Source organism: Amblyomma mixtum, chromosome 1 (genome assembly GCF_055824585.1).
Source record: "Amblyomma mixtum isolate Tamu chromosome 1, ASM5582458v1, whole genome shotgun sequence".
NCBI classification, from domain to species: domain Eukaryota; kingdom Metazoa; phylum Arthropoda; class Arachnida; order Ixodida; family Ixodidae; genus Amblyomma; species Amblyomma mixtum.
The window spans coordinates 162,397,313-162,412,636 of NC_143012.1; the positions used below are offsets into that span (position 1 = coordinate 162,397,313).

Below are 15,324 nucleotides of genomic sequence, written 5' to 3' on the forward strand. Positions count from 1 at the left end.
TTCGTATTGCCGTCTAGCAACTTAGATTTTGCATCCTACCACTCGCACGATACTCACAGGGTGGCGATATGAAACTTTGCAGACTCATTCACACCAACAGGCAAACCCTGGTGCCCGTTGAGGCCGCTTGAGTTAAGCTGGCGTCAAACTGCCAACATTCCGTTAGTGACGTTGAAAGTACAAGCCGTGCATGGCTGCACGTGCCTGAAATTGAGTACTGACGGCTGCGAGCCAGCTTTCGGCCCAAAAATCCTTGCACGAGAATCACAAGCACTTTAATAATTTATATCACGGTATCGGTGCACGCACTGCAGACAGAGTTAGCCAGTTTCAGTCTACTAGGAACTTGCAATGAGATCACACACGACTACTGGCACATAACACACACACAAATGTCGCATTACAAAAACCGCCAGCTAATACAATCGCTTGCAGTCACCACAGTAGGAAAGGTCCACCTCGTAAGGCGGGCGTGAAATACACCACACACGTTCATCTCTCCTCGGATGCCTTCCGCTTCTGTCCCCTCCTGCAGTGGGGTCGGCTGTCTGCGATATCACCCACTTTCAGAAATTCACGCAGAGCCAGCAGTCCATCGAATCCCAGCTGATCGAGCTGAACTACGCCGTCATCGCGTTCATGGCAGCAGATTTGCTCCTTCACGATTTCGGACAACTGCCAAAAATCATTTTTCAGGCGCCGGGCACTCTCCTCAATCTTGGGACCTACCTCAGCAGTGCTGAGAGAGGCCATGTCCTGCACTCTCGCTCTGAGGTGCGGGTGCCACGAGACGGTTTCGAAAGCGCTTGCACAGCGCTTCAGCGTAGAGCCAAGAACAAAATGCAGGGCGCGCTGGACAAGACCGGCGTTTCGCCGGAGCACATGCTGCACAGCCTGCCACTCGTATTCGTCCCGACGACACGTGGTCGCGACTCGAAAGTGCATGAGCGCGTAGTTTTCCTCCAGCTGGTCAGAGATCTCGGACACCATCGCATCTGCTGCCTCGTGGTTCGAGCCGAGCCAGACGAAGTGGTTCAGGCTCCTGCTGTTACGTGCAATCCACTCGCAGAGTCTGCACACGTCAGCGACGGCGAAGCTCCAGCCGAACACGTGGAGACGCTCGAGGCTGGCATTCTTGCAAAGGCCGTCTACGATGAACCGGGCAGCTTCGTCCGAGGTGCGGAAACGCATTCGGAGCTGTCGCAGTGAGGACGTCGAGGCCAGGTAGCCGGCGAGCAGGGTGGCACACTCCTGGCTGGCGACCACTTCAGTCTGCTTAATGTTAAGGTCGAGTCTGGCCACGTGATCCAAGGATCCCAAAACAGTGCAAACCGCACCCAGGCGCGCAGGGGTGAGGTCGTAGAATGTGTACTCGGTAACATTCAAAAGGCTCTGATACTCATGTAGCGGCTCGCCGAAATGCAGTGAACTGCAGGAGCAGTAAAAGCTACCCACTTTGCCGAAGGTGTTGGTCTTGTGAAGCAAGTCACAGGTGCCACGCGTAGACCGCACTGCAAACTGGTGAAACAAGAGCTTTTGCAGAGAGGCACTTTCTTCCACTGCCACCAGAAGCCTCTCTAGTTCGTTATCAAGAAAATGGTTTGTGCCAAGCACTATCTCCTCAAGGGATGTGTTGTTCCTAATGGCATGTACAAATGGTTCGACACGCCAAAAGTCGCCCCACCTGGCTTTGGCACTCTCAACCTCTGCTGGCCTTGAGCCACCTGGCTTCAGCCAAGGTGTTAAAAACTCCCACTCACAATGGCAGAAGGCTAGAATCTTAAGTGTTGTGTTGATAGCCACCATGTCAGACAGCAGAGTGGCATCAACCAAGTCAAACCTGTGGCTCTTCATGGTAAGCTTCTGGAGTTTCACATTCCCTGCCAGCGCCTTACACAAGGGTCCTACATAGTCCAAAAGCTCTTCTGTGTTACAATCCATATTAAGTTCTGTAAGCGTAGTACTTCCAGCAACAAACTTGCAGAAGTCAGCAATACTGTCTGGCGTAACAGGTGCTTCGATAATTATTCTGGTTATGCTACAGTTGTCTTGTAACGCCCGCATGAGGACCTCGACATGCTGTATCTTCTCGACTCTGGTCACTTTTAGCACTTTCAACACAGTTGAGTTCCTGATAAAGTCTGCGAAACATGCTAGCAAGCTGTCCTCAAATCCAGAGAGATTCAGTTGACTGCACTCCAGCTCTTCCAGCTGGTCTGTTTCAACAATGGCATTGACAAGGTTCGCTGATGGGCGAACATCCAGCTCCTGCTTGCTCAGCCGCAGTTGCCGCAGTGATGTGCTCAGTTGCACGCCATCACGGAATAGCTGGTCGTAGAATTGCAGCAGGAAATCGTCAACCTCCACTGAGTGGATGCACCAATGCTGGGCGAGCAGCCAATGAAAAAACACTGCAGCCCGCTCGATGTCCTTGCACCTCCCAGGTGGAACCATGGCGTTAGGCACGCGCACAACACTAAGTAGGCCCGGGTGCAATTCCCTGAGCTCCACTCTGATGAACCAGAGCAGTTCATTCCACAACGGCAGCTCCTTAAATATCTGGCACACTTGCTGAGTGCCAGCACTTCTGCCAAGCTCACTTGTACAGGGGACTGGGAAAGTGATGGTGTGGTCCTTAAACCCAGTTGCAGGATGTTGCAGGTGGTGAACCAAAGTTCCAACATCCGAAAGCTGGGGACAGATGCGCTTAAGGTACAAAGCGTACGAACGAAGCGTGTTTCTTCGGGACCTCATGGCACTGAAAGAGAACAACGGTCACAGGTTAATGAGAAGGGGCAAAAACAATGGGGCCATAGTATATAAGTGAATTGCGCAACAACTTAGACAGGACACAGAAAGAAACAAATACAACAGATCACGAGCGCATTGAAGGAGTGGGGTACAAAAGGAAGGGCCCGCTGTACTAGAAATACAGTTCAGAAGAGCGTGTTGTCGGGCTAGTTGGTTCTGCATAGTATATAAGTGAATTGCGCAACAACTTAGACAGGAAACAGAAAGAAACACATACAACAGATCACGAGTACAAATCTCGTGATCTGTTGTATGTGTTTCTTTCTGTGTCCTGTCTAAGTTGTTGCGCAATTCACTTATATGCTATGCAGAACCAACTAGCCCGACAACACGCAATGGGGCCATTGTGTCATAAAAGCATTGAAAGTGTCGAGTCTCTGAGTGACAAAAGTTGCATGGTACTCCTCAGCTGCAAGACGCATATCAAACAGGCTTTAATAGTCAGAATGCTTTCACTAATGGCCCCAATTCCCATCTAGTCTGAATAAGCCCTGAAAACAAAAAAAAAGCCTCCAGTGCCATGAGTAAGTACGATAAACGGGCCAGGTGCATAGCCATGTACCCCCTCGGCCAAAAGTAACCCAGCAAAAGGCTATTGCTTCTGAACTGTATAACAGAGCCTTTACAGCGTACCTAAAGACCAAAAGGGGTCACAACATGAGGACAAGGGTTCACCTTTCTTTACACAGATTCAGCGCTTAAGGGCTGCCATAAGTGCTTTGTTACGAGGCTAAGAACAAACCACCATTGTCCGGTTACTTTTGGCAAAGTCAGTACCTCTTGGTCAAGCATTACTGACCTGTGTCATCTGCATACACAGTAGGCATACTAGAGCAAGTGGTACGCCACAGACACACAGCGTTTCCTTTAACCAAGACAAACAAACATTCTTCAATGGCCACGCCCAACTCGCAACCCAAAGGACGTGTTCAATTCCCAGCTAATTACACCAATTTTCTTTTCAGCATAATTAAATTACTTTACATCCCCACATGTCATATTGAGATCTTAGTCATGCTAGGACCTCATATTCACAATTTAACAAACGTGTTAACCATTTTCGTTCCATAGCTCATTGTGTGTCCTCAAAACCCTCTCGACCAATCCTAAATTAGTGTAACAAGGCACACGATTTTTCGAAACTTCAAACATTCGCTCTGAGACTGTCACGTTAAAAATATCGGTACACATAACCAAGCACCACTGAATGCACCATACCTTTTCTTTCAAAAAATGATCAGTATAGTGTATTAGCATTTGTACTTTCTTGAAAACACCTGCTAATGCAAAAAAAAAACGTGTGCAGCATCATACAGGTCATCGCCTTCAGATCAGCAAGCGGCGAGGCGGAAAGGGACCAGAACGCAACAGCGGCCGCCCTTAGAGCGTAGCAGTGTGCACCAGTGCTTTTGTGCAGCTGCACGTATGGATGAGTGTACAAACATGCAAATATCAGCACAGAAGTAATGGAACAGCCCTGAAGGTATGTGATAAGATTACAACAGCACTGTTCTATGCCAGACTGTCTGTTCTGCTTGCACCACATCCGTTGATGATGTCTCAATTTTGCTGCTGTCCAGTTGCTATCAAGCTCACTTACCACTTTTAAAGCTTAGACGAGCAGCCCTACTAGTCTGAAAATCCTTCGTGAATATGTTTTACTGTCTGCCTAACGCACTCTCAGTGCGCAGTTGGGCACTCTAGACAATGATGCTTCCACTGCATCAGAAAATAAGGCTCCTTAAGGTGAGTAAAGGGTCCCTTTAACCCACTTCTCCTGCACCAGCAGCATGCTTTTCAGAGTAACTATGACATTACCATTGCCTGAGCCTCCTGCGACTGCGTCGTGACATTGCACGTGGACAAGCTAGGCAGAGAGCATTGTTGTTGTTGCGTTGGGTTTAATAGCACATAGGCAGCTAAGGTCATCATGCGCCAAGCACAGCACAGAGCATTGAAACAATATGCTCAAGGGGCAGAGGCCAAGAAGAGGGCCATGAAGAAGAAAGCCATTAGAGACGGAAGCACTGAGGTGATGCCAAGCTGGCTGCTCTGCCAGTGGCGTGAGAAAAGGAACACGGCACAAGATGAATTTCCTGCCAGTGACTGAGTGCGAAAGTTTACTTCACACAATGCTTATTGGAAATATTCTTTTATAACTTATATCAGGCTAAGTGCGAGTGAAACTGGACAGTGAGAAAGCAGACCACCTGACAAAATGGAGCTCTCTATGTCAGCTTCAGCCACTTAACAGTGAAAGATGTCAAAGCCACTCCAGTCTGCAGTGCAAGGCTAAGGGTACAGCCTACCTGCCTGCTTGAAATTAACACCTTGACCTTTTGCATAATTAGCTCAACATACTATCTGCACTAAATGCCAGTTAGGAAATGTCTATTATTGCTTACAATGTTTTGTTGCAAAAAGCAATACAGTAATTAAAAGTACACAGTCCACTAACAACACATTTAAATGTTTTATGTGTTGCGGACTATGTAAATACATAGGTGGATTACATTATTTTTCTTTTAAAAATCACCAGTTATGATGTGCCATACCTATCACAATTATATCAGTAAGGTTTCTTTGCAGCCATGCTTGCACCGTTTTTATGTTGCCATCGCAAGATTTCTGGTTCCAAATGCAATTACTGGTCAGTTTGAAGAATACTGCGCGTCTCCTCCCAACAATAAACACTATAAATAAAGCACGCACATGTGCATCAGCATTCGACTCCACAAGACAGGAGCGTAGACTTGGTATCACAAGAAGGCAGGAGCAATGCTGCTGTGGTTATGCTCTCAGCTCAGTTCACGCAAAAGGAAAATAAAATTTAAGGTGCACTTAAGCCACCTTACGTGGGGAAATGCGAAAGCATTTCGAATTCCATTGCCTCCTCTGTTACTTAGTAATGCAATTAATCATTTAGCAATATCATTATTTAATTCATTATCAATTTATGTATCTAGTTAATATTTAATGACTGGTTATCAGTTCCTTAGTCATTAATGTTTTATTGATTATTAATCAGTGAATGTCATTAATATTTCTATTGTTTGTTCAATTCTGGGGGTATGACTAGTAATTCACCAATTTCGCGAATTTAATTACATTATTTAATTATTCTATTCAATAATTCAGTCATTTAAACTTTCCTATTTAATCATCATTAACTATTACAAATCATAATTACTCTTACTGCATGAGCGAGTTTATGAGGAGACGCTCCGTGCACACCGCCTGTCCACAGCCCGTGGTGACATATCCTGCGCACGCCACTCATGAGGCAAGCAAAGCTTTCGCATTAAAAAAAAAAAAAAACAAACACCCCTTCCCTCCCTTACCCCCCCAGCACTTTTTCAGATAAAACAGGAATAACAGATGGAACCAGGCTTAGACTTCGCATCTGCTTCCAACCGCGCCGATCGTAAACTGACACACAAAGGATGCGCTCACAATAACGCGTGCCGAAATGGCTATCGCAACCTCCGTTCCATGCAATTCGGTTTTCCACAAACGCAAAGCGAATCGTATCATCCCACTCACGTTTTTTTGGCCGCCTGCGTCCCGGAATCAAACATCAAACCCCCGCCGCGATCACGAGTGCGAGCACGGAGCCAGACGCCAAGAGGGGGCAGTTCGGGCCAATGCCATGCCAATGCTTCCAAAGGCACTGTTTGGACGCGACGTAGAAAGCGCTCACTGCAATGTTACCACGCGTGCATGCGCTGCACGTCGTGACTCTGCAAAGAACACGTTAGCGCAGTCCACGAACTGAACTCCAGCAACTTGCATGTGCTCAGCAAGGGCTTTGGTTCTGCTGCAAATGTAAGCACACCGCAAAAACATAGCGCACGGCGTCCGACGCGCTCCACTATGTTATGGTAGCTATGTTTTGACTTCACTAGCGCCGCCTTTTGTGGTATACGGCATTTTTAGGGAGAAACTTTTCTTTGTTCAGCCCAAATTTTATTCGAAAAAAAAAAAGAATGCAAGACTGCATTATCAATCTTCTGACTTACTGATAGCGAACGTGGAAGCCAAACGGTCATCTCGCAACAACCGCCGGGATCGCTGCTGTCGTCAGCGGAGGTGCGGGAAAAGTGGGGTCATGAGCGCGGGTTTTCAAAGCTTGTAGATGGGTTCTCACCGGAGTGGGCTGACAAAGTCGTCGAGGGCTATGTACTCTCGACCACTTAACGCGACCTCTTAGCACCAAGCTCTTTCCAACGAATAAAGTGTTTTACAATCAATTTCTTAGAATCACAAGAGAGGGTGATACACTGAGCTTAGCAGTTTCGCTCGATGTCCACGGGCTGGTGTTGGCCACGTTTGGCGTATTCCGGGAAATTGTTGAACAGTGTAATGTATAAGTCGTTCGTGGTGAACAGAGAGTATTGCTACCGTTGATTACTATGCTAGACACGGAATAAGATCAACAGTCTGTACTAGATGGCATGATCTTATTTCCGGACAGTAGTGTGGAGGAGCGCTGATACCGTCCAGTGTTTCACCCCAGAGTTTCCGTTAGGTTACACCTCTAATGAATCGGTTGCAGAGCAACGCAGGTTTTAGAAAGATGCAGCAGCTCAAGGCTAAATGTATACCACCCGCCTACAAACTACGTGCCGTACGTAGCTAGGCTTTTTCGCACTTGTTTCCGCGTGCTCTATGGTACCCTTTGTCCGTCACTGCACTGTTAGCAAAAAAACACCCAAAAGGGAGTAAATGGCTTGTCCTTTAACGCACACCCAAAAGGAGTTTTTCTCCATATGTATGGTGTTTTTTATTTACTCCCTTATATAAGGGAGTTATTAAAGGGATACTGAGGCGGTTTTCGAATCAGCTAACCTTCTAGGGTTTTGAAGTAGTGTCATTGCTGATCACGTCTATGAAATTATTTTTTCGATTTTGGCTAAAACAGTGGCGCAATCACCAATTAAAAACGCGATGTTTAAATTTCCCGCGCCCCGCGCGAGCGCAGGAGAGGGGAACAGCGGAGAGGGAAACCTCGTACATGTCGGCCAGCGTGACGTCATGTTGAGGAGCCGGGGATGCTTCGGCGCACCCGAGCGCGCTTTCAGCGCGCGTTGTTTCTCGTGCTGCATGCGTTGTTCCTCGTACTGCGTGCGTTGCGACGTACAAAGCGTGTCAGCCGACCTTGAGAATCAGATTCAACAGGTACTACTCTGCGTTCGTGTCCACGAACAACTACGGCCGCAACTGTGTCGTCTTCCACTGTTTTCCGCAAGACCACAAGCTCGCAGCGCAATTCAAGCCGACTAAAGCAAGCTTACTCTGCTCGAAACACTTTCGTAAGAGCGGCTACAGGCAGAGCTTGTCCTAGTGTGATCTCTGGAGATTTCTGTCGAAGAGGCGCGGCTGAACCATGACACAGTTCCATCGATTTCCTCGCGCATAAGAGGCGTGTCTCCATTCCGAAGAAGCGCCTCTTTTAAAAGTAGAAACATGCTCACTTAGCCCCTGAAGAAACCTTATAGAGGCTTAAGCATGTGTCACTCTCCTCAGCTTAGGTGCGGCCAGACCACCTGAGACGTGCTCAGCAAGGCTCGGTTAGTGATTTTATACTCGGTTCGACGTGCCCAAGCAAGCAAGCAAGCAAGCAGAGCAAAGCACAATAAAGCAAAGCAAGCAAGCATCGAAGCTCTTCATATGCGGCATCTCGTTTAATTCTAGCTAAGCAATTAAAATGAAAGCGTTCGACGTTGATTTCGGATGCAAATTTATGAGCGAAATGAATGCCAACCGAGTTTTTGCAAAAAAATACCGCAACCTTACTCGGTTTCTTCATCAAGTTGTGGCAGCGGGCGAGTTGCAGCTAGCTTGGCTTTTAAACACACATATAGTTGGCAACTACTTCACTGAACCTAAACTGCAAATCTAGGAAGGGCGAACGTTTCCGAGGCAGCGATTAATATTTTCTGACATCTGCTGAACGCGCCAGGAGTGAAGCGTATTTGCGCGCGTATTTGGCTTGGTTTCCAGCGCACCATGATTGCGTCACTATCTTGTGGTCACATGCCTCGCAGTGCTTGGCCACTGCGCTTCGCTAATTTTGACACAAACTTTGTGTTCCTTCATCGTTCACTTGAAGTACTTTCTTGCCCCAACCTGCAACGCCGGGTACTGAGAACAGGATTTACACAGTGCTTTGGGCCTTTTCTTTAGGATGACGCTCTTCCGGGCGAGCCAGGAGGCGTCCGGTGGTGGTAATTGACTTGAGTGTTGTTCGCACCCCTTCCTTTCCGAGAATACGAGCCGATGTTGTGCTGGCACCTTTTACGCATGGTCTGTATCGCGTCTTTGACGCTGGCGTATGCTTGTGCTAGGCATAGAATTTTTTGCTTGTGTCTTTTTTGGTTTCAGGCGATACGTGGAATGAGCAAACTGTAGTATCCTTTTCTTCGGTGGTCAGTAAAAAAAAATAGTCGCCGTATTCGCTTTTACAACGACACGGAAAGCTGCGATCTGCCCTCAACGCAGCGCCGGATCCGCATCGGCAGCTTCTCCAGTCCTCAAAGTGACGTCACGACCTCTCTTGACCAATCACGGGCGGCGGCGCGCCGCGCGGCGTGCCCCGCGGCACAGGCCGCATATTTCGGCTAAAAAAGGCAATTCGCGCTTGTTTTTGCCTTATTTGGATGCGATATTCCAGTATACAGTATGAAAAACTATAGGATGCCGCTGCCAGCCCGATTTTCAGAAAAAGTGCTTCAGTCTCCCTTTACGGAGTGAAAAGGGAGTTATTTTGGAGTGAAAAGCGAGTAAATTTTTTACTATCCACAGAGATGGAGCCCAAAAATGGCGTCATGTTTATCCTCATTCAGGCTCATTCTTACAGCAGTGACAGCGGCGGAAACGGGCAGTAGCTCTGCGGGCCACCGGCAACCGAACTTGCTGCCCTAAGTGGCCCCGCGTCGCGCATTCTTTCCGCCGTCTGCTAGCCCAGCGGCGGCGTACGTGGCAGGCGTCGTCTGCTTGTCGTCTCCTTTTGCTGTACGAGCTCGTTCTGTTGGCCATGCTCATAGATAAAGGGATGTAACATTATAATCAGTAGTTCAAAACTGAAAAGGAGACTCTGCGTAGTCTTCACGGCCATGCACCCCGCTATATTTGAGCCAAAACCAGAGCAGAAAAGATGAAAATACACCTGATGGTAGTTGGAATGGCAGTGTTTGCTTTCATATTCACTTCATTAAGGCTTGGATGTTAAACATGGCTGAGGAAAAATGTGGCCTCATGAGCTCAATCAAGAGCTCAGCGTTGACACTATGTTCTATCACAGTTCCATGTTCATGCAACTCATAATCTACTGCAACACACTGCGAGAACCACACCGAAAAAAGCCTGTGAGAATTAGGCCTAAGCGGGGGCTGTAACGGGGTGGCAACACAAACAAAGGAAGCTCAGGTATCGTTAGAGCACTGGAGGCTTCACAGGAGCAATTCAATTATGTAACGTACTGTACCGGAAAAACGGCGACAAGTCGATATCTTGTACCGCGGCAGGCGCCCGTGAAGGAGCAGAAATCAGCAGATCCAGCGACGATGGTAACCAAGCGGTCGTCACTCACCGCTAGGCGGCGGGGCGTATTGCATAAAATGGTGTTTTTTTACTCCATTTCGGCGCTGGTGGAGTATTTGGCACAATTAACTCCTTTTCTAGACTGGAGTAAATAATGATAAATCCTCATTTTTACTTCATTATTCCCTCATGGGAGTAAAATGGAGGACAGTCCACCTTTTTACTACCCACTCATGGAGTAAATGTTTTCACGAATGGAGTAAAAAGGGTGGCCGCCACCATTTTTACTCCCTTTTGGGTATATTTTTGTTTACAGTGTGCCATGCGATAGAAAAGCAAAACTGAAAGCGCGCTGCAACTTCCCAATGGGCACCAACACTTCATGGGACGTCCTGGGGACGTTTGGAACGTCCCGCGGACGTCCAGTACAGTTTCAGTGCCCACTGGGTCGGACAATGTCCGCCCACGGCTGTATCCTAGCAAACAAGTTTCTCGATCACACACATTTTCATGAAACAACTTCATGCAATTTTTCATTGCATGAAGTGCCATCATTTTTTTTTTCAAGTTGTCAAATGACACGTGTCAAGCTAACCGCAGTGACTTGCACAAGTTACCAATGATCCGTGCAAGACTAATCCGTACGAACAAATTCTGTAGTTAAGTATAGACTCAAGTAAAGATTAAGTGCCATGAAGGCGCCTTTATATATGTTGGTATAACTCGCACACACGTTAAAACATACCAGGCTATCAACAAAACGCATTTCTTGGCCGCGGGAGAGCCGGCCGGCGCGCCCCTTGGACTCCAAAACGGCTCCAGGTGACAATACATGCACGGCTAAATCTACTTTATTTTTCTTGCACAGTTTATAGCGTATTATGCTGATGTGGACAGATGAGTGTAATTTTTATTTATTTATTTATTTACATATACTGCAGCCCCGATGGGGCTATTGCAGGAGTGGGGGGAAGAAAAAAAAAAAAAAAAAAGGCAGAGAGGGACAACATATTCAGAAGTGAACACCATTAAAATACAGAACAGAAATGGAACAGACTAATCACAGATTTGCAACAACATTGAAAAATAGGTTTGGTTCCAGGGAGCGTATATCACCGGGTAAAGAATTCCATCGTTCGATAACACGAGGAAAAAAACTAAATTTGTACATATCAGTGCGCGCGTGAATGGGTGTTACATTCAAAGGGTGGTAGCTCCTTGTAGATGAAGATGCTGAAAAATGCAAATACTCAGACAGTGAAGCAAAGCGGGATGAATTAACAATACCATGAAAATATTTTAAACACTCATTGTCGCGGCGGGTACAAAGGAGGGAAAGGCCTATGGCAGGAAGAGTGGATGAAGGTGAAAAATGTCTGTCATACCGCCGGCAAATAAACCGTACTGCTTTCCTTTGGACGGATTCCAGCTTACTGATATCGGACTGTTTATGAGGATTCCAGATTATTGACCCATACTCCAAAAGTGGACGAATTAATGCTTTGTATGTTACCAGTTTAGTTTCTTGTGGGGCAACACTTAGTGTACGTTTTAGATAACCGAGCCTCCGCATTGCATTATTGGATATTGTGTTAATATGCTTTGACCAGGACAAGTTAGAAGAAAAAAGAAGACCTAAATATTTGTACTCGGACACTTGATTCAGAGAGTTATCTTTGAATGAGTAGGTGTAAGAAGATGGTATTGTGCGATTACAGAATGACATGTATACAGATTTACGAAAGTTTATTTGCATTTGCCATGTTTCACACCATGAGCAGAATGACACGAATGACTGATTTAGTTGCGCGTGATCCTCAGGGGTGTTAATTGAACTGTATATGACACAATCGTCTGCATACAACCGAATTTTAGAAATAATATTTTCTGGCAAATCATTAATGTATAATAAGAACAACAGTGGCCCGAGCACGGATCCTTGCAGTACACCGGATGATACATAACTTCGTTAACGTAAGAAGTTGGGCTAGTTGGTATGCATTCATGGTTAACGAGTGTAAAACGACGAAGACGAAGAAGACGGCAACTCGACATAAGCGCTCTTTCGAAAATACAAAGAGGCAAGAGACTAAGGTTCAATGACACCACAGCAGGAATCTTAATCAGGAACGGATTATACGCTCATCAACAAAAATCTAAAGCAATGCAATGAATATCGAAATATACCTGCGCTTAAAAGACACGGACAGAAAGAAAGAGACACACACACAAAGCGCTGGACTTACAACTGAATTTTTATTCGGGAAACACTGCTCTTTATGCACACCAGCAGCTGATAAAAATGGAAGATGGTAACACCCGGATGATAAAAAATTTGACAACTGTCTCGTCACATGTCCAGTCCTACCTTCCCTTTTGTAAAAATGCCCTTTCCTTTGATAGTAGTGAAAGGGACGTGCTACTCACACATGCAACCCCACTGTCCGCTATGCTCATGGCTTCAATTATTTCACGCGCCGTTTGGTCACGGTTCCTGCTTACTATCTTCGTCTCGTTATAGGAAGGTACACATTTACACTCTTGACAATGAACAACCAAATTCCCATCGCCCTTCCGTTCCATGTTCTTCCGATGTTCACGGAGCCGCTCGTTCAAACATCGCCCCGTTTGGCCTACATATGCTTTGCCACATGTAAGCGGCAACCTGTACACCACACCTTCTGCGCATGCGACCATGGGGACTTGGTGTTTCTTTTTACACCCCTTAGCTTTTCTCTCTGGGTACGTTACTATTTTGCATAAGTTTTCCAATTTGTCCGGGGCTGAAAAAGCGACCCTAGTTTTTACCTTCGAAGCAATTCTTTTAAGATTATGGGACACCCCATGAAAGTACGGAATCACCACCGTTCTCTCCTTTTGTTTTGCTCCCTCCTTGCTAGGCACCGTACCCTTTTTGCCAAATTTCTTGAGCATGCTTTTTGCCACCGACACCAAAACCTGATCCGGATAACCTGCTTCCTTTAGCCTCACCACCTGCTGCTCAAAACTTTCTTTGACTAATTCCTGGCAAGATTTCTTCAACGCATTTTGAAAACATAACCTCACGATTGCCCTCTTCACTAATTTTGAATGTGCAGAGCTGAACGGAAGCAAACCTTTGTTACCCCTAGACTGGTACATCCAAAATGTGCCATCAGGCGCCAGTGACAGCTTGATATCGAGGAAGCGTATCGTGCCTTCGTTCATTTCTTCATATGTGATTATTAGTGGGTTAAGGGTTTTTCTAAAAACATCAAGTAGCTCTTGCACAGCAGAGTCGTAAATACCGTCAAGGTGATTAAAGACCACTAAAAAGTCATCCACAAACCGGAACACTTTAACACCAACAACTTTCTTTTGATCTCGCAACAGGATAGCCAACTTTCTGTCACATTGGGCAAGGAAAATGTTACTTAGAACTGGCGCGATACACGACCCGATGCAAACTCCCTTCTTCTGCCGATAAACCACATCATTCCAAGTGACGCACGTGGCAGCCAAATAGAAGGACAACATTTCCAGAAAATTGCTCACGCACATCCCCGTTTCATTTTGGAATGCTACACTTCCAAACTGATCAATGCAATCAGCCACGCATTGAAGCAACTCCTGATGTGGCAAGGAATAATATAGATCCTTTATATCGAACGAGCATGCCATGAACCGACTGTCTTTGTGATTGTCCAGAAAAGTTATAATCTGTTGGGAATCCTTTACCAAAAACGGATCATCGATGCTCAGTAGGTTGAGCTTGCCTTTAAGAAATTCAGCAATTGACTTTTGCCATGTTCCCGACTCAGATACGATAACCCTAAGGGGACAACCAGGCTTGTGGGTCTTAGCCGTAAACATAAATTTTAGACTATTGCATTCACTCTTGTCTATACTTGAAACGAGTCTAGTTAATTCCAGTTTTTCACATAGTTTCCTCCCCTTTGCTTTCAAGCCGCGTAAGGAATTACGGGGAAGTTTCTCAAAAACTGAATTCACAGCCTCCAAAGCTTTTTTACCAAACATCTCTTTCGTTAAAACAACGAAACCACCGTCCTTGTCCGCAGTAAGTAAACATAAAGAGTCATCCCGCAGCACTGAAATAACCCGCCCTATTGGAAGACCGGTTTTCGCAGGCTTACATCTTGAAAGAACGTCCACTCCCTCTGATATGCATCTTTCACTCTCGGACGTTGGAGCGAACCTTGCTACTTGGCGCACAAGGGACAGCAGCTCAGGCGCGGTCTTCCGTGGTTCCACGGCGAACTTGGGGCCAAGTGAGAGCACCCGCTGCACATCCTGAGGCAGGCGAACGTCGTCCAGGGTGTGAACTGCTCTCACTTCCGTCGCTGACTTTGCAGGAACGCAGGCACGAAGATGAGGCAGAATTTGTTGCCACAAAAATTCTGCCGTGCAGTCAGCGGTCCGCTGATAGTCACGAAGAACTCTGAAGGCCCGAGGAGCACTTGTTGAGCCAAGTACCTGCACCCGCAGGAGATCCCTGAATGTACGGGCTTGACACCTCCACTCCGATCGTAAAATCCTGCACATCCGCATGCCATGCCCCATAGAGGGCTCGAAACCACCGAAGAGAGCCCTAACCGCTTGCGGTATCACACGCTTCCGGATGCAGAAGGACAGGGATCTTGCATGGCAGCACGCCGTTGCTAGGAGAGGTATGACGGAACATGGTTGCAAAGAAGAACACGAAAAAGAGCCCGATGTATAAGAAATGAAGTTTAGCAGAGTGGTTTCTTGGGCGAGTTGGTTTACCATATTGAAATATACCTGCGCTTAAAAGACACGGACAGAAAGAAAGAGACACACACACAAAGCGCTGGACTTACAACTGAATTTTTATTCGGGAAACACTGCTCTTTATGCACACCAGCAGCTGATAAAAATGGAAGATGGTAACACCCGGATGATAAAAAATTGACAACTGTCTCGTCACATGTCCAGTCCTACCTTCCCTTTTGT

The 15,324-nt window shown here is 46.6% G+C and overlaps 1 protein-coding gene across 1 annotated transcript; it reads right to left on the minus strand.

Moving 5' to 3' along the window:
- Positions 1–258: 258 nt before the first annotated feature.
- LOC149369580 (uncharacterized) lies at positions 259–6,683 on the minus strand. Its single transcript, XM_089558979.1, has 2 exons — positions 6,355–6,683; positions 259–2,758 (listed from the first exon to the last, which is right to left on the minus strand). The coding sequence occupies exons 1-2, from the start codon at positions 6,387–6,389 to the stop codon at positions 493–495; spliced, it is 2,301 nt and encodes a 766-aa protein (XP_089415105.1). The 5' UTR covers positions 6,390–6,683; the 3' UTR covers positions 259–492.
- Between the last annotated feature and the right edge of the window lie 8,641 nt (positions 6,684–15,324).